At 40.4% G+C, this 20502-nt stretch overlaps 1 protein-coding gene across 1 annotated transcript in view; it reads left to right on the plus strand.

The window, feature by feature from the left end:
* DIS3L2 (DIS3 like 3'-5' exoribonuclease 2) overlaps nt 1-20502 on the plus strand; it is a 184724-nt gene that overhangs the window by 27025 nt on the left and 137197 nt on the right. Inside the window, 1 exon segment of the mRNA XM_048314282.1 lies at nt 2018-2119. Within this exon segment, the coding sequence (XP_048170239.1) occupies nt 2018-2119 (102 nt within the window).

Raw genomic sequence — 20502 nt, forward strand, 5'->3', positions numbered from 1 at the left:
ACCAAAACTGATGGCAGTTTTCTGATTACAGCTTTGTTGCAGATGTTGAAATTAACTGCTGTAAAATAGGTGTACATACAAACATACGTGTATGTAAGTGTGTATATATATATTTTTTTTTTTTTTTGTTTTTTTTTTTTTGTTTGTTTGTTTGTTTGTTTGGAATGAGAGTGTGTAGGTGCAATTAAAGACCAGACTCTTGCCGAGTGTGCAAATGCAGCTTTTACTAGGTGGTGTGACACATCAAGTACCTTTACAGAAGAAAAGGTCTTTTATTTTCATGGACATGGGAGAGGAGGGAAAAAAGTATAGAGCAAATTATTGTGAATGCCAGCCTGTGTCCTACAGCACAGAGCAGCTACAGGTACAGACAAAAAAAACCCCAAACCAGGAATTTGCCTTAAAAAGTGACTTTGAACTTTTCATTTTTATGTGTGTGATGGATTTAGGTAAAGAGTTGGAGCTGAAGGGAAAGGGTGGGGAGAAATAAGGAATATGACCATGTGTAAAAAATCTGGCTTTTTGAAAAGAACGGTTTCCAATTTGAATTATGTTGGTCCAAGAGGCTTTGCAATTTTTCTGCATCTTGTCATGGGAGGCAGCTTTCACACAGCTGTTGAGCTGCTGCTGCTTTTCTTTCTAAGAGTAATTTGGTCTCTTGGAGGATGGCCTTAGTTTCACATCATGGCAGGGTTCTTCCTTTTATTGTTTTGGTATCTAAGCAGAGTAAGATACTTATGTATTAGGGCTTCATGTTTTCAGGTTATAAAAGAAATTTTTCTTGGACACTGAGCATGCTGGTAGTTCTGATTGGATTTATTCACGCATATGAGACTCAGGAGTGTCTGAGAAACAGCTGAAGTTGTGATTAAGACTTTAAGTCTTGTGAGGCTGCTTTTTTCTTTGAAAGACGATGAAGTACTAATCTGAAGAAACTCAACCTCCTTTTTTGTACCTCAAAACTATGCAAAGACAACTCTCTTTAGCAAAACAATTTTAACTGCTCATATTGATACTAAATGCTCACATTGTTTGACATGTTCATTGCACTGTAAACAGACACATGGAATTTCTTGTATACTGACTTATGGGAAAGCAGAAATGAAAGCAGCAAGCACACTGTCAATAATTATCAAAAGAAAAAAAAAAGAACAAAACTGGCAATCCTTTAAAAACTAAAATCTTTGTGTTGGCATCTTCGGGAAACTTTGTTCACCCCATGAAGAAAATCTCCCAAACTAAATCTAGAGTAACCAAATGCCAGACATGTCTGAGGTGGATAATCATAGTGTGTGCAATTAGTAGAGGCTCTTGTGCAAGTATGCTAACCCAGAGTATTCAGAGAAGGTGTCCTGACATGTCTGTTACAGTAAAAGATCTCCTGGCTTGCAGTTGGCATCTGTAGTCATCATTATTTGGGATATCTTCTAACATTAGTTGTGCCAAATGCAGAATATATGGTATTAACTCGTTTGAAAAACAAGAGATTGCATCCTGAACCACAATCCAGACCACCTTCACAGAGTGACCTGCTGATCTGGAAGTTGCATGTCCCTGCTTTCCCACCTCACCAGGAGAGCAGCAGGAGCTCTGCATGGAGCACTTTGCAGAGGCTGTCTTGTAAACAGTTCTGAACATTTGTCTGTTCTGAACACTGGCTTTGAATGTTTGAGGCAGGAAATTAATGTGTCAAGAGCTGTGACGGCAGAAAACTCTCTACTTGTTCCCGAGAGTAACTGTAGAGGAACTGAGACAACACATCTTGAGGGCTTGGCTCTGTCTTGTGTAAATAGCCTGGAACTACTGTACTGGCACATCCATACAAAGGTACTTATTTGTTGAAAGATGCTGTATGTAAAAGGACATATGGTGAATCCATTTTTATTCCTGTGCACAACTGCAGGATGTTTGTCTCACCAGGGTGTGTGTCTTTTTTGATGGCAGTGTTTTAAACTTCGTAACAGCCATGATTTAATATGTTTTGGTCTGGCACTTACTTTTCTTCCTCTTTGACTAGGATGGGACTCGCGATATCTTTATTGACGGAGTAGTTGCTCGCAACAGAGCCCTGAACTGTGACATCGTGGTGGTGAAACTGCTTCCCAGGGATCAATGGAAGGTCAGTTCAGTATATTTTTGCTCTGATTTGAGAGAAAGAGCTTATTACAATTTTCATCACTAAACTTGTAGGGCCTGAGACAGAGAACACAGGATTTCCTACAAATCAGATTGGCTAAACTGCAGTTTATGCTGCTGTTCATTAAAAGACTTTATCCATTACAATGTTTGGAAGAAGTGATACCTGAGGCGTTGAAACCTCATTCTTTGCATGGAATGGCTCTCATTATCACTGTATGGGAAAGTCTGATGACAGAGGCTGGTTCCAAGCACAGTTGTCAGAGGTGACTTCTGGTATCTGTTATTTAGCTGTCTTCGTGCTGTGGTGTTTTGGATAGTGCTGTGTAGGTGTTTGCAATTGCTCATGTATTTGACAAGTGTTGTTCACAAAGCTTTAGTTATGATTAAGTGTCTCTAATTTTTGGGTCCTCAGTCCATGAAAAGCTTATCTTGTCACAGCTCCAGATTTTGTGGTAATTCCCTTTACATGAATGAAGCATGTGTGAAATGACTGGAGCAATACAAATGTGGGACAATTGCTTTCATTTTCATGTCTGAGGATTTCACTAAGATCACTGTCTGGGTTTGTTTTGTTTTTTTTTTTTTTTTCTTTCCCTCATGAAATTTCTTTCCCGAATCAAACTTTGTCCTTTCAAATATCTGGATTATTATCTTGTTTGCAGGTTTATCTTTTAACACTACTATGCAAGGGCAGTTTTTGCTCCTTTTCTCTAGTTGCTGGGTGATGGAAGCTACAGTTAGCAATTTTAACATGGGTTTTCACATGTAAGCATGACAGAACCACCACAAATTGTTTTCCAAATATGGTTTTTGAACTCTTCTTGAGAGTTTAAGGACTGTTGTATATCTTTTGGACAAAAGTAATAGTAAGGATGTTTCCAGCAGAGTGGGGACTGGTCTGAACTACTTTGGCCTGGTGCTTTTTACTCAGTCTAGCTACCTTCTCTGTCTTTGTTTGAAGCTGTGTGTTTTTAGACTTGCAAATGCAAGGCCTTTAGTTTGGTCATTTGCTGAACCTTCTACCTATTCAGATCTAATAACAACTGAAATGATGGTTTGAGATATATTAGAACTTGTCTCTTCCTTTTAAGTATGCATAAAATGAGTAAAGGACCTGAGTATTTATTGACACAAGTAAATACAAAGCTACCTAATACAAAAGGCAATCATAAGTGGGATCTAAGATATTACAGGTATATCCATATACAAATAAAAGAAGGAGGTCTGCTGCTATCTTGGTAACCTCTGAGAACCAGGTTTGAGGGTCAGAGCAAAATTTCTTCGATCGCTATTCAAGACTCCAAGTCAGAGTTCACTAAAACTATGTTGATAACCATGTGTTTTGATCATCAAATCCATATATGCAAGTTATGTATTAAATCATTTCATATAGATGGAAAAATGGAATAGTTTGGATGCTTAGATCCTTTGCCAGGGCCTGCCAGCACAAGCGCTTCTTTGTAGGCTTGATAGAGGTTGCCTGAGCTGGAAGCTTTCTCTGCAGTTTTCCATTTATATCTGTCTCTAAACAAAGATAATGCCTCTCCCTCTCTCTTCTATTCTCCTACCTTCATATATTCAACAGTAATGATCTTTTATGAATACAAGGGGAAGGATTCAGAATGTTATCCCTGTCCTGGGAAAATGCAGGAATAAATAGAACTGTTAGAGAAGTGGTATCTGACTGCAAGGAAGCCATTCAAAAGACTTGAGTGTTTTGTAATATGATTATGATTCTTCTGTGGTGGATTTAACCTTGCCAAATGAAGTAGCTGGAACATGCCAGTCATGTTTTTCAGCCGCACAGGTGCTGCCCTGTGTAGTCTCATTTTTTGTTTCTTGCCATCAGCAACTCAATCAGTGATGACATCCCTTTTCCCCTGCTCCCCAAATCTCTTGCTATGCACTTGTGTTTGTATTAGTTCTTTGGGAAAGGTGCCACTAAGTTGCACTGAAAGATACTGCATTCTGCCAAGTAATTCATACTGATTAATGATGAACTGTCGCAACCTATTTTAGGTTTTTCCATTTGTTTAGTCTCATGCTGCTGCAAAGCTGCCACTTACATGTATTGAGGGTTTTCTCCTTCCCCTTGGGCCTTTGGAACAAGCTGAAGAGCTTCAGTTATTTCTCTGAAAAATGTAAATCAGATATATAGTATAACTGATGCTCTCAGAGGAGGCTTTACAGGCTCTGTACATATTGGTTTGTTAGGATTGAGATGCGTGTGCTGGTTATTTTTATGGTTCTCTATTCCCAACACATTACCCTGTGCTCCACTGAGAACTGAGCTGTGTTTTTTGCTGTTGAACCAGTTTCTTGTACAAGATAAGGCTGTTGTTTCAGCAGTGTGTTGAGTCTGTGCCTTTTGGGTTTCCAGCTCCCTGGATGGCCTCTGGATGCTCTGGGGGAAGATCTTCCTGTTGCTAGTGCAGGTGGTTCCATGGACCTTCTCCTGCAGTTGCACTGTATTGCTGTGTTCCAGTAAAGGCAGGACTTGACTTATCTGGCACCTTGGTTCAATTTATATGTGTAAATGGGAGGAAAAGGGAAAACCTGTGACTGGTAACAAACTATTGATTTTGGATAGAGAAACCTGTGTGTTCACTTGAATTACTGAGAAAATCAGGAGCTGCCCTATCCCTGGTGAGTTGGTCATTGCAGGTGAAGTTCCTGTGAGGGAAAAGCCACCACCTGGAGAGCAGTTTCTTCAGGGATACACTGTGTTCTGCTGAGCTGTAATGTTGATACCCTACACACAGGTGTAAATGCCACAGTGAAATGTAAGGGGATGGTGAAATACTCTCGATGTGTGATTATACTTTATGTAATACTTTCTTGAGAGAGACAGCAATATTTTCTCTCTCCAGCCTTCTACTTCTTGGCTCAGTGGTGGGAAATTTATCAGGCTCGAATTTCTCAACATTGTGTCCTTCCCAGCATGTGCATCAATTGCTTGGATGAGCTACCATGGTCCTCCCTGTGCTTATCCTGTCTGGTCTTAAAACTCTGTTTGTTCATGCATCCGCTGGGAGAGCTGCGTGCTGTTCAGCGATGATCAGTTTGTCAGTTCATAATTCTCTGCTTACTATTAGTTGTGATCAAGAGCCAGCAATTTCAGTGTGGAACCACAGACTTGAAGGAGAGACTTTTTGCCCCCGAAATTTGTTACCTTGCTCTCCTGAAGAAGGTGGCCATCAGCTTCCTGCCAGCCTGGAGCGGCGTGTGTTGCAGTGACCACATTTGGAGGCTGTGTTTCAGAAGTTCCTCTCCTGTCCTCTTGTGTTACATCTTGGGAATATTGAGGTGCTATGGTAACTTTCAAATATTTAGCTTTTGCAAAGTAAGGTATTTGACTTAGGCTGTTTTTCCAGGTACTTAACCTACTCTTAGCAAATGAAGTCAGAGTATCATTGCTGTTTGCAAGACTGTCTCCCGACTTCAAGCTGTAGGGCTTCCCTGAGTCTGTGCCTTTATCTTCTGGAAGAACATCATGATAAAAGATAGCCAGTGACAGGATTTACCTCAGTCCTTGTCAATTACTCTGATAAAGAAGAAAAATCGTGCTTTATTTCTTGACTGATTTTCACCGCTTTAACTTCCACCCATGGATTCTTAACTATATTTTATGGAGTTGTGCTTACATGAATTTCAGAAGCTTCAATTATACAATGGCATAATTACTGGAAGTCAAAGAAAACATTGATATTATGATTACAGTCATATTTCGTAGGCTCATCAAGGAGGGAAGCCGTGTGTCAGTGTAGAGGATAAACGTAACCTATCTTGCCTCACAGCCTCTTTTTGCTCTTTTACCGCCTGCTTAATTGCCAGACAGAATTTGTTTAATTTCAGGTATCTGTTTTGGTTTTTCTTGCAAGATGTAATTTCTTTGGTGGAAGGAAATAGCATAATAAGTCATTTGATATCACTCGGGGCTTGGATTCCTGGCCCAATCCCTGGTGCTTTTAGAGTAGTAGTTTATAACGTGGAATGTTTTTCATGACAACCGTCTCATGTATTGCACGCTACAGCTGAAATTTTAGTCTTAGTCTGAAAATACCCAGACAAGGACTTGGTGCTGCCCAAAACTAACAAAAAAGAATTCTGGGGTCTAACTCCCTATTGCTTGTGACAATATGCCAGTGAGGTCTCCAGTTTTGCATAAATACACTGTATATGTAGCTAAAATATTGCCAGATTAACCTGCCAGTTTCTCAGAAATCAGTGCAAATCAGTGCTTATTTTGTTGTTGTTTTTGTTGTTTTATGAATAATTTCCTTATCAGCTTAAAGTGTTTCTTTGCACAATTTCCAGTTCTTTTGATTTTGACAGAAGGTCTCTAAGGCCAAGGATATAGAGATGTTCATTATGTACAGTGTGTGTTGCTGGATAATAGGATAATGGGTCCAACATTTTAGTCACAAAGTGTCCAACAGTGATAGAAATAGTAATTCTTCATAGCTCATGAAAGTACATGTTCCGTTCAACACTGAGCTGTCAGATGCAATACAGTGCAGCAGATCTTCGAGCTGCCTCTTCTGAGCCATACATCACAGATAAATATTTAAACACTTTCTGTACATAAGACATAAAGTAGAATCCACTTTTCCCAGCCATGACTGTTGTTGGCATAATTGCAAACAAATGTGAAGAAGGAACAATTTGATTTAAGCAGTCATCACAAATATCTCCACATATAGTTTGAACAGAGCTACATATCCTGGCAAGTCCCTGCCTCCAACTGTTGGTGAAAACCTATGAAGCATTAGTTGTCCAGAGGGGATGCTAGCTTTGGATTTGCCCTGCTGAATAGTAATTCATTTCAACCAAATTCTTCTGAGAGTCAGTTTCTTCTCAAAATCTCGCAGCTAATGTAAGGATAACAGTAACTCAGGAGGAGATGGGGTTCTTAGAGGGTTATCACAGCAACACTTTTTGAGTCTAACAATCAAGAATGTTGTTTGGAAACACTACCTTCATAATAAAAAAAAAAAAAGTTCTGGAGAAGTCATTATTGAAATAGTAAGTGTTCTGGCACACTAAAAGCATTCAAGTGTAATTCATGATATTCAGGAGTAAAGTGAGAAGCCTAAGAAGCCAGCTAGGAAGATGTCCAGAAAAGCAGAGCTCTAGCAAATCTGAAAGGTTGATGGATGCTGTAGGGAGGAAGGGTAGTTGTTTTGGTTTTTTAATTTGTTTTGCTGTAGGCTTTACAGTGAGGGCTGTGAGTTGATGGTCACACACAAGTGTGTGCATAGCCTTCCCCATCTTGGCAAATCCCCAAACCACAAATTGGTGGAATCTGGAAAAGCTTCATTACATGCTAACTCTCTAATTGTGCCATTCTTTGGATGGCCACATGTTGTTCCACACTGCTGGGCCTGCTGGGCCTTTGCTGTGAGCTGGCATGGCTCTTCCCAGGCTTTGCTTAGCTGCAAACTGATTGGGTGTGGAATAGCAATGCAGTAGATTGATAGCAAAAAAGCTGAGAGAATAGGCAGTGCTGCTCACTGAGACACGTGGCATTGCATTTGCTTTCTCGCAGATGTTGTTATCACATTTCGTTAATCAAATATCGCTTGAAGTGAATCAACCGACATCTTAACACAGTTTTAATAGCAAGCACTGGCATGCTTTTTATGGTGTATAATGATATAATTACTATAATGATCTGGATTCTGTGAGATTGCCATGACCCAGTGCTGCATTCAACCCTTGCCCCCCCGCACGTGGAAAACAAGGAGGCAGAAATACCAGCTTTTTGGATGTTGCAAGCAACCTTGCCTTCCTGAGAAGGGCCTTTCCTGCCTCTGTCTCTCTGATCATAAAGCCAAAACCAGGATCCCGAATAATAAAATCACAAGAAAGGTACAGTACAGAGTTTTTGAACAGTCTAATATTCTTTTTATTCTTCCTCCTTCTGCACTGAGTAATAGTGATATTAAAGGGCAAATTGTTTGGTTAGGTAGGAAGACAAACTTCTTTTTATTGTCTGTCTGCATCCTGTCCTACCAGTGCAGACAGAGTCACATTGCAGCTGTGGTTTGGCTGCACAGGCACAGAATAAGATAAAAACATTACTCTTAGGTGAACAATTAAACATTAAATAATCATTCATTACATGTGGTCAGTTGTTACATCCCCAGTGTAATAATAGCAGATGGGGTGAGTTCAGGCTGTGTGAGATACTGCTAAGTTTCAATGTGTGTTGCTCAAAGAGCTTCATCTTGCATGGAGGGAAGTGCTTTTGGGGCATCTGATCTTGCTTTAGAAAAGGAGTCAAGCCAACATTTAATACCTGATGTCTGCTCCTGCTCACTACTTTTTTCTTGGTCACATAAATATAATCTAGTACAGCAAATTGTTTCCTTTAACAACTAACTTTTCTTTAAGTGATTGTTTTAAACTCTGTTCTTCCAAGTCTTCTGTAAATATGCACACATCACAGTAGATTATTCTTAATCCAATCTCTTATATAACCACTATCATTTTGGACTTTTCTTGGTTCTTGGTTCCTGTGGAATTAGTATTTCTTAGAACTGTTTGTTTTTTGCCAGTTTGGAGACTTATTTGGTGATATCACATGAGTATTTGGAGCCTGCACCTTATAAGAATCAGGATACCTGCTGTTGTGATGGGATTGGTTTTTGGAAGGTCATGCACATGAAACTCTCTTTACTTTTTAGAAATGCTTTCTTGAGAGACTGTCCAGATTTTCTGTAGTCTGGGTTTCTTTCTGATCTGCATAATTAGGAATAAGTTTAAATCAAGTGTACTGATGCTAAAAGTCTCATCTGGCCTAAACTTGGTACAGTTAATGTCATACTCTGAATTTTTTAAGGAGACTATATTCCTAATTTAGCTTGATAGCTGGTGAAATGAAGAGCTGCTATGACACTAAAAGCCTGATGATCTTTAAGTCCTGAGGTGAGGTGGTTTTGGATCGTATCCCTAAGTTCTGAAGAATAGGAAAAGTGCTACATATCTTTTTGCATGTTTGCTCTTGTTATTGGCTGTCAGAGAAACAGCAATTGGCTGTGGTATTTACATGTGGTCAAAGCTACTGAGTTTGGCTCATTAACTCTTAACTCTTTTCCCGTGTTTCCTTAACTCATGTTTATTTTTCTTAAGGCCATAAATCAGAGGGACAAGGAATCTAAAATAGAGGTGATTTATGTAAATGAAGAATTGCAGCAGCTGGAGGAGTGACAGGGATTTTTTCTGCAACAGGTTCTTTGGAATAGGATGTGGGACCTCATTTATAACCACATGGTTCTTAGAGATAAGAAGGATATTTGTCATCAGGGATGGGATGCGTTAAATTTGTTGTTGGTAATTTGTAACCATCTAAGATAAAGGTGTCTGCAGTCTAATAGGTAGGTTTTGAGTCAGCGTGCTGCTGCTTCAGGGAGCTGGAATGGTTGTGCCTTCTCCCAGACACTGTTCCTCTGTCTTCCTCCAGATGAGGTGAAGTGCAGGCAGGTTGAGGAGATCTCCCAGCTTCCCTCTCCCTCCTGTCCTGGCTTTGTGATGTTACTTGCTATGAGGGGAATCCCTTCTCCTCAAGTTTCTGAGGTTTATGTCCTAACTGCTGTGCCCATCACAAGAACCGGGAGTGAGTCTGGTCTTGGTGCACTACCATGCAGTGCAAGGTGGTCAGTGACTTACATGCACCATTAGCAGTTTTCTTAACACTGCTAACGCAGGAAGTCTTTCTTGCTTGCTATTTAGTCTTATCCTTCAATATACAAATCAATGTCCTGGAACCTGCAGCTGTGACAGTAGCTATTTCTGCATCATCTTGAAGAATTGCAACTGATACTTTCCATCAAGTTTCTTATTTAAGAGGTGCCGCTCAAAACACTGAAAGAGAAATTAAAATTCCTCCTGATTATCTTTTCCCACAAATTCCTTACAGCTTCACTAGTTGTGGACATGACCTCATTCCTCAGCATGTGCTCATTGATAAGACAACTGGTGTGGGTTTTTCAAGGTCCCAGGTTCTACCTGCACTTTCCAGTTTTTATGCCAGCCTTAACTGCCTGGTGGCTCTTTAAAAAGTGTTGGTAGCAATCTAAGAAAATACTGCAGGACAGAGCTGATCTACTAACTCTGCTGAAAAAGGCAGAGTTTCCTTACTTTCTCACTATTTTTATTTCTTTCTCATTGTTGGTTTATTTTTGTTTTCTGTGTTTTGTCACATCAGGCAATATGTGCTTCATGAAAGTAGGTCTGTCTGTGTTGCTTATGAGTTTTTTAGGTTTCCAGTATGCTGTTGATTCATCCATCTTCAGCTGTGTCACCTCCTGGGGTTGAAGCATTTCTTTGTTTTTAGCTTTGTCTAAATAGTTTTGAAACAGAGAGCAGTGCCAAAACACATACTTTTAATTGAGCAGCTTTGGAAGTGTGAAAATGAAGACTTGGCATGATCTAATTAGTGCTTGTGTATTTTGGTCGCAAAAAGTGACTGGTGAAGAATTCCCCAGACACGTTCTCTGTTCTGTCTGAAAAAATCCTGCATAAAGTTGTATATCCTGCTTAGTTCTTGTTGGTGCTTGGAAGTCCTGACTGTAATGCTTTCGCTAATTAGCTGCCAGGATGTCCTTCTCTTTCTTCTCATTCTGCTTGCTCTTGGCTTGTTAGTTGGAATGAGCATTGGCTACTTTTGCTGGCAAACTCCATAGAAACTGGCATCTCTCTTCTTGTGGTCTCTTTAAATCCCTCATGGCGTAATGTTTGCCAGGTTGGTGCTGTCTGGGGAAAGTCCAAAGGACCTGTGTGAAGTGGAAGGAGTATTTCAGCAGCTTTTCTTTCTTCCTGACCTAATGACTGTTCAGGGCGTGGGGAGTTCTGGTAAAAGTCTCAAGGACAGTAAGTAGCTAGGTAACTCACCTCTGTGCCCTCCTTTAATTTTTTTGCAGTAAAGTAGATTTCCTCCAGGTTTTATCACCCCTTTTGATGTCAGATTGCCTAGGTTGTTTTTTTTTTTTTTTCTTCCGTGCAGATCAGGTTTGCAGCTGTAGCCTCTTGCAGTAACTACAAGTGCTGTGATGGTCTGTCTTAGGTTTAGACTTGTAGCTCTTCTCCCTTTGGTGTGAGTCTGGGAGCTTATCCCTTGACAAGCATCCTCTCTAAAGGATATGTGAACAGCAAATCTGGGCATAGCCCAGCTGTGTCTGACAATCCTGTGGGACCAATGCCCTGCACAGCCTGACGCCTTGAGAACAGCTCACTGCCCATGTGAACAGTCTCTTTCTTGCCCTGACCTTTAGGCTCGTGCCCTTGGCAGAGCTTTGCTATGCCTTTCCCTTCAGCCTTCCTCTTGCAGCTATCCCTTAAATGTGCAACTGGCTTGGTGGTGTTAGGCAGCTTCCTTGCAGTATCTCCATATTAGAGCAGCATCCGGAGGGAATGTCCCGGCGATCCTTTCTGGTGACTGTGCCTGGCTGTGTCACCTGGTTGGGAGCAGAGCTGCTGCCTCCCGGACTGCAGAGCTGCACAGCATCACCACTGGGGGAGAATAAATGGCTCGTCTGGCTCAGGTTTATTTATCCAGCTGAGCAGGGAGCTGGTGCCATGAGTGAGTGGTGTGTTGGCAAGATGTCTGGTGCCTGAGCTTCTCTTCAGGTCTGTGTTGTACCATGTAGACATGCCTAAGGTTAATGGATGGCCATTCGTTTAATCTGGTTTAATTTCATAGCTGTGTTTCATGCATAGTCTGAGCAGTGTTTTGACAGGCTGGCATTACTTTATCTACTGTTCCTGGTTTCCCCCCCATATTCCTGAAGCTTTCTCTAAAATGGTGTATTCCTTTTCTTCTCTGCACCCTTGTTGAACTGTGGATGTAATATGTTTATCAGCTGAGATTTGTGTCTTGGAAACTTAATTTACCTTTTTATCTAATGCTTTATCACTAATGCATGGTAACGTTTCCTGGCAGGATATGCATTGTTAAAATTCATTTGTAGGAACGCAAAAAAAAAGCATAGAAGCGGATGGCTCCCCTTCTGTAAGATTCAAAAGTTTTAAAGCAGAAAAGGAAAATGCTCTTCATGGTACCTGACATCAGTCCCACCATCCTACTTTCCCATGGGGTGACTCCTATCAGTGCTGAGATATAACGGAGCCCAAAGACTAGGTGTGGTGGCAGCTGTGGCTGTCAAGTAAAGGAAAAGCTGGGAGGGGAAGGCTGGCCTTGTCAGGGCAGTGTCTCAGCTACACAGTAATTTCCTATGAGCTGATTGAGACCTTGGGCAGACTTTTTGCTAACAAAACCACTACCACATGTCAGAACTGATTTTTTATTTTTCCCGCCATTGTCTTTTTGCCACTGAAGGAGTCAGCATTATCCAGTGGTCAATTATCCAGCTGTCTGCCCTCTGTACCAGCAAAGCCTCTCAAGCAAGTTAACACAGTTTTTTTGGGGATGAGCGACACATCAGTGCAGCAGCCAACTTCAGTGACATGGGAATGGTCCTGGGGCCTGAGGCTTGTCTTTGAGCAATTAGTTGCTATGATCACAAATAAACGGATAGACTGTGCTTCAGAGCTCCAGTTCCCAAGCACTGTTAAGTGCTTTGTGAAAGAAAGGAAAAAATAATCAAAAAATAATCTGCAGTTAAATTAATCTCCTCTAACAATGTCTAATGTGTTCTGAGGACCGGTGCTTGAGGGAAGGGCGTTGTACAAAATGACAGACAGCAAAATATACATAACTCTTTGTGCAGGGTTTTGAGGTATTAGGAAATACAGCTCCCAACACTGGCACATCACTCTCTGATTAAACACTGTGGTTTCACCAGCTCGGGACTGATTACTTTAGAAAGCACTAAGTATTTGTCAAATACTCTTCCTTCGGATACTTGACATCCGGATCCTTTTGTCTTTGTCGACTTGCCTCAACACCTCTGCTTCTCAGCAGGCTGGGTGTGCTCCCTCCGACCCCCGCTCCTGGCCCCAGTGCCATGCCCTGCACTGTGTCTCAGTCTTAAATTCTTGCATAAAAGTATCTGGTTGCACAGGTTGATCCATGTCACTTGGGTGAAGTGAGGGACCAGGATGAGAGAAAATACTTGCATCTAATGAGCAGCTCTGTGCCCTTGAGTCTATTAAAGAAAAAACCTCTTCCCCTTTGCAGATGTGAGGAGGGTGTGTAGCATGGTTCCTATGTCCTGGCTAGCAAGACACCCCAGGAAATGCTCTTTGTTTTAACTGTATCGACCATTTCTAGTGTAAAGTGTTTTTCCAGCCAAATCCATAGCTGGATGTACCGTACATTATACGGTTATGTTACTAAAAACAAATGATGAAAAACATCAACATTGTATTTTAAATTTGCCACAGGTGTTTCTTTATTAGTTGCTGCCACCTCTTAAAATTTTTCAGGTCTGTTTTTCAGGGTTAGTCAGAACAGCATTGGAATAAATATCTTCCTGCCTGTGTTGCATCTCCTCAGCTCTGAAATGAAAAGTAATGTGGGCTTAGCAAAACTGCTTCTCTTCCCCAAGATATGGCAGGGGAAGGTGCTTTATATCTTTACTGAGAATACATAACCTTTTCTTCACAATAAAAATACACCCTCTGAAGCATTAATTATTTTTGATCCATGGTTGTGAAAAAAATTCTACCCCAAAACTGTCAGATATTTCCAGCACAGTTGCTCTGATAGTCTTAATGTGCAGAAATATATTTAAAAAGTGAGCTTTTCATGTATCATTGATAATTGAAAATGAATATAGGCAGAGTTGATTTTTAAAAATTTTCACTGAAGAATGTTTAAATCATGCCTTAATGCATTAGACATTACAGGACATTTATGCTTGTGTTAACACTATAGTTAAAGCTGAGGTTAGTCAACCTTTCTGTGTTACAAGATTAGAGAAGTGAGTGCAGGTTTACAGTAAAGCTTGCTTGGGGCAGAAAACTGACCTGAGAGGTTTGTTTTGAAGTCAGTATTTTACGGACAAAGTTTGGTAAGTTCACTCTGTGATTGTTCTCAAAGTAAAAATGCTGTGTGTTGAAATGGTTTCATTTCATCATGTTGTACCTGTGGAAGGACTTACCTGAAGAGTTTTCTCTTACTATGAGACTTTGCAGCTGGTGACTGCAGGGTGGAATCTTGACACATGTACTTCCACTTGACTATGAGGGGAGGGAAAAAAAGGGAATACTTAGAGTCTTCAGGATGTGTTTAAACTTTGGAGGTTTGCTTTGGAAAAGGTAGTGTTCATTAGAGGTGGATACATTTAGGATCTAGTAAATCATACAAGTGCACGTGGCGGTGTTGATACGATAGATAAGCATGTTGGGCCAGTGATGGGGAAACTTCATCCTAAGCAGTTTGTTGGCATATTAGATGGGAATGAGCCACTCCCTGTGGAGGTCAAGAGTACACTGGTACTTGTGTGGCAATTTTTGACTGTTCCAAAAAACCAGTAGTGGTTTAAATTCCTAAACAATGCATAGTTACATGAACTGAAGCTTGCAATGTTTTCGACCTAATATGCTGTACTGACTTACACTACTAAAAATTCTGTGTTTTACCATTAAAGAAAACAAAGACAGACTACTTTTTGTATTGGGAGGGCTGTAGCATGCTTGTTTTACAGTACCTCAGTTGCAATATCCATATGTTTTATATGGCTTGCTGCAACTATACAGGTGAGAAAGTGTCTCACCCCCAGAAAGTGAGACTGATTTGTGTAGTAATTTACTTTGACCCCTAAATTTAAAGCACCGTAGCAGCTTTCTGTTTCTGCTTTAGGTCAGGTCTCTGCTTTTAGGGCTTGCAGATCCTGGCTCATTGTTGAATACTCATGGCAGTTTTGAAGCTGTTAAATGCCTGAGTTGCATCTTTCAATTACAAATTCATAGCTTTCTTCAGTGTCATTTGCAGTGTAATTTGGTGGGAACAGCTCACAAAATCATGATGAGAGAATAAAATAAGAGGCACACAGTTGAATGGTGTGAGAAGTGAGACTGGTTTTCATCCAGTTTTTGAAGAATTGGCCTTATTTTTTACAAGCCTAGAATAAAGGTTTGATAAATTGGGGGTGTATGGACTGTGTTAGGCAAATGAAGTAATATTCTGTTAAGAAATTATGAAAACCATTCATGTTGTTGAGTTTGGGTAGAAGGTTTTAATTGTACTCCAAGGACTCTGCAAAGTGCAGTGAAATAACTTGCAGGAGGTTTTAAGGCAACTTTACAGTTGTGGTCAAATTAGAAGGAAAATTACTAGCTAAGAACTGAGAACTTGCTTAGTTTTATTTTGGTGGAGTGCTGTTAATATTTTACAGGGAAGCAGGTTTGATCATGCACTTGGTGTGAAGTTTGTGTTGCCGATAGCCTTTGTTCTGCAGAAGCCTCTCAGGGAGAGTTTGAATGTTTGAATCCTTAGGGGAAGGATGCCTCTGGTAGAGGTGCCTGGCCGTGTCTGCTCATGGCTGGCAGCACAGGTGATTGTTGTGGGGTGGGATCCAGTCCCTCCCTGGAGCTGGAAGACTTGGTGTGAACTGGTAGGTTATCGATAACCTTTTGTATGTTTAACGAGACAAATCCTTCCGTTCAATTGTTTCACTGTGAACAAATGCTTATCACCGGATGATTTTGTGTACCTTGTGTCCCTTTTAATTTGTTTTGGATCAGGGAATGTAAAAGCTGGTGTGGGGAAGGGGGTGAGGCAGGGATGGAGCAAGTATTCCCCAGCTTGTTAGAGTTGCTTAAGCACAAGAAATGCAGTTGCTCCCAATGCCTTATGTGCAACCTCCTGCTGTCATTTGACTTCACCCAGTGCTGTATAATTGCGGTAGGGGTTATAAAGTATTTAATTCCACAGTCTGTGGGCAAGGATGGGTAGACTGAGGTGGGAGAGTGTGTGCATGTTTCAATCCTTCCCATCGCCAATCTCTACCCCTCCGTGACCTCCGTCATTTACTTTGCACATCCTCCATCTCTCATTGCCAGGGCCCAGTGCAGCCCAACTGTGGAGGTGGAAGTGGTACCTTGGGTCCCAAATGGAGCAGTGGGATTTCAGTTTGGATCCTCAGCAGCCTGAGGACAAACTGCTGTGTGAAGTGGTTTCTTTTCCTGGTAATGGTGCTATGGCACAGTTGTAGCAGGGTACATGGTAAACCAGCAAATTAGCTTCAAGGGTCAACAGGTATTTCAAAACAAGGCAGGGAATGTAAGGAGGTTTTAAGCAACAAGGAAGTGGCGGACTTAATGTTTTACTGGAGAGGGCATTAACTTGGTTTTCACATGTCCTTAGCTGTTGAGACAATGTAGGTGCTTTGGGTACTAATAATCTTTGGCATGGTACCTGTCATTGATGGGTAGAATGGGAGCAGGCAAGTGTGAAGTTTGCCGTGTTAAAGCCAACAAATAAACTGCTTTTGCTGGTAAAAAAGCAAATGAAAGGGGTTTCCTAAAGCTGTGGAGTGCTTGGGTAGGATCTGAGATTTTGCCCATCTTCCTTTTCTCTTTTATCAGCTAAGATGAATGGTGAGTCAGTGTAAGCTGTATGGTGTGTTTCATTATTGGAGACCTATCAGAAGAGTTGGTTAATAATCCAGAGCATTTGGATTCAATGTGATAAAACTAATCATAACAAAGTACTTCAGTGCCTCACTTGAAGCTATGAAGAAAATCCTGTTATCTTAAAAGTATGTGTATATGAAAGGGCTAATTTTTTCTTTCTTAACAAGATAAACATAAACTCATTGGTGAGTTTATGAAACAGTACTGTTTCCAGAGGCTACTTTCCAAACTTCCCTGAGATGAAGTGAAACTGAGATTTAGTGCTGTCACTTGTGGAGTTTCAAGAATACTTCTCAAGACTTTTTAAGTTACATGGGAGAAGTTGTTATGGAATCAGTTTATTTAATGTATATCCGAATAGTTGTAATGAACATAAATTTCTTCATTTTTTGGAACAGCCTGCCTTTTTTGCTGTGTGCTTTCTTCTTTTGTCAAGTTGCTTAAACAATTTATCATTAACACATTTACTGTATTACAGTTTGACTTTCTAAATATTATTCAAATAACTACTTCTAGGTAAGGAAAATTGTTAAATGTCATCCCATACTTACTTTTACCCAGAGGGAAAGACTGAACAAGTGAAGATTGCTTTGAGTTCATTTGATCTGTATGAAGCAGCTTTGAATTTCCTGGGCTTGTTTAATGAACATATTGAAAGCCCGGTGTAGCTGCCCTTCTCAGATCCAATAATTGTACACAATGTACTGCAGGGGAGAGATAGTCTTTTCCTTTCTGGTTAAAAGGACTTGCGATCTGTCACTGTTGGTAATGAATGTTTGCAGGTAGCACAGTCCAGATTTAGTGTTTGAGCTGGCTTCCTTGTAAAGATTTGGTTTGATTTCCTTGTTCTGTAATTTCCAGTGCTCGAGCGAGGGTTCTTGTTGGATGACTAACACATTTCGGCACTGGTTAAGGCACTTTTGAAAACCCAGTGTTTTTCATATATTAAATATTTTATTAATGACATAAGCAGGTGTCAAGGCTAGTTCACAGTCACATGCTTTTGAGCCGTGCTTCTGAATTTTGCGATTCTCAGATTTATTTTCTAAGAGTGTTGAATGGGGTTACCACTTGACGCTGTTCTGCTTCCCCATGTGGCCCATTAGCACCTTGGCTTTGTACCTTTTAATGCAACCAAGTGCATAATTTTTCTTGTATTTCTGCATTTTGTGTTTCACTCTTTGCTGCATGTTTAAGAGAATTGGAAGTGTGTTCAGAATATTGAGAGGAGTGTATTGCTAAAGGTGAATCCTGATGCTTTCTGTTTGAGGTATAACTCTTCTGGGCAGTGACACAGGAAGCTCAGCACTGCTTTTGCATAGCCTGTGAGACACAGTTTGCTGCAGTTTGCAGCCATCCATTTCTGACTGGCACACAGAAGGTATCCGGAGGCAGAGGGGAGAACTCAGGTCAAGTTGTGGGGCAGAGTCTGTCAGTGGGAATATCTGGCTGTTGTGTGACTGAGCTGCACATGTGTGGTGGTGGGCTTCATCAGATTAAACCAAGAGATATAACTGACAAAACTGAATATAAATCCTGTATTACTAATATCTGGGAATGGCCAAGCTGTTAGGACTTGGAAGCATGATTCAAAGATTTGCCAAGTTAGCCTGTGATGATCACTAGGAGAAGAGTTTGCCCAGGAGAAGTGAGTTGTAAAGTAATTCAAGACTTTCTAAAAAAACCCTCTTGCGCAATGAGAGTTTAATGACCAAGGTGGTGGCTTTATGCTGCCATCGTCAGTGTTTAAATCCCCAGTATTTTTTATTTTCACCTGTTTTTACTGATCTCATAATTGGCCATTGTTACAGAACGCATGTGGAATTTGGTTGAGACCAACTTTTCTTTGCTTTTTGGATGGAATGCAAACTACCTATTGCAATAAAGTTTCTGTACTTGTGATTATGGGCACTGTCAGTATTTCCATTATAAATTTCTGGATTTTTTTTTAAAGGAGCTTAAAACTTAAGTTGTAAAAATTTGTTCTTGGCAGAGAACTTGTTTACAACATCTCAGCTCAAGTAAGATTTTTATAATGAATTTTGAAAGAGGGAAGGAAAACCTGAACTGCTTTGTTAGTTGATGTTACACAGGTGAAGTATACACTGAAATCTCATGTTAACAAAACTCAGCTTGTGAGGAAGTAGCATAACAGAAACCCCAGTCTTATTCCCTTGTCCTGCATTACATTTTAAATTGAGTGTAACAATTGAATGTAACTTTTGATTCATTCTGTGGAAAAGCTTTTGATAAAACATATTCATTGCCTGTCAGGAAAAACAGACCAGAGGGTACCAGGCATCAAGAAGCAGGGAACTCTGTAGTGGCCAGCCCTTCCCACCACTGGGAAAGGCTTTTTTATGATAATGGTAAATCTATTTCTGAAGGAAAGCAGTAAGAATATGCCATTCCTATTTACTCCATTTTTCAGTGCTGCAGGGGATGCTCTGAGACCATGTTTAATCAATGTATATTTTCACTGGATTAAATAAACCTGAATATTGACGTCATGAAAATAAGCTGAGAAGCCTGGTGGTGGATGCTGATGCATTTTACTCTTCTAATAAACACTGCTTCGAAATTCAATGAAGCGTGCCATGTTGCTAAAGGTAAATGCAAACAAACTGAGCTATGTAGACTGTTTGCTTGAGGTGCTGCTGTTTAATGAGATTCATCACCAAGTAATGTGAGTAGATCCTGGTGACGCAAATGCCAGCAGTCATTCCCTGTCCCATTTCAGGAGGAAACCTGGTGATACTGATGGTTTTCACTAGAAGAAGAAAAAACACTGCAGCAATATAAGTCCTCAGCAAAATGTTGAGCGTCACTCATCTTTACTATGCCTTGGGATCCTAGTTTGCTTTAACTTCCATTAAGATGGTCTCCCTTCAAATGCAATCTCTGTGTAACCTTGTGCTCCTCTATTCCCCCCCTGTTAATGTGCTTTATCTTTAATAGAAGCTTCCTAAAAGTTCTGTTGAGCATCCACAATGTTGTATATGGTTTGGTGCATCACTCAGCATGGTGTGTCCCTGGTTCTGACTGGGGCAGCTGAGCACAGCTGAAAAACAAATAACCCTGGGAAGGGTGCATTTTGTCAGAGATAGGGGGGTGTGGAACCTGTGCCTTCAGTGGGCGTGTTTGTGCCTTCCAGCAGGAATAGACAGACATACCAATTCCCTGGAGACAGACCAATGACTGTGCTCTTGTGCCTTTTCTTCTAGAGTTTCCTTCTGTTGTGGCAGGTTGTGTGCTCACTTTTAAAAAGAGATCAGTTCTTTGGTAGTGTTGCTGTCGTGTGTGTATCAATGAAGCTGCATAATAAGAAAAAGTCACAGCAGAAAGGTTCCAGAGTACACCTTGGTGAACTAGTTTTGCTGCTGGAGGCGAGTTCAGTGAAGAAGTTTTTATGAAAACTGCAAGGATTTTTGTTATTATAATAGACAATTATCTAAACATTTTGGAATCAGAGAATTTGGTTCTAAACTAGTTAAAATTCTGGTTTTAAATGTTTTGTCCAATGTATGAACTGATTTTGGAAAGGCATGGATAACCAAATTGTCAAAAATTCTTGTTGGTAAGTGTCTGAAACCTATGAAGAGATAGCTATGCTGTCATTATAACTGTAAAGTCATTCATGTTTTGCTTCTGTTTTGCTGTTCTAATGATACCTCCAGGTGTGATACAACTGAATGATGTCTGAGGTCATCTTTAAATAGGAATTCAGTAATTGCTCTGTTTAGTGATGAGCCTGTTAGCTTTGTGTGGAAATAAGAATCTTTTTTTATCCCAACAATAGAAAAAATAAGTGATGTTTTGTTT

The sequence above is a fragment of the Corvus hawaiiensis genome, chromosome 10 (assembly GCF_020740725.1).
Source record: "Corvus hawaiiensis isolate bCorHaw1 chromosome 10, bCorHaw1.pri.cur, whole genome shotgun sequence".
NCBI classification, from domain to species: Eukaryota; Metazoa; Chordata; class Aves; order Passeriformes; family Corvidae; genus Corvus; species Corvus hawaiiensis.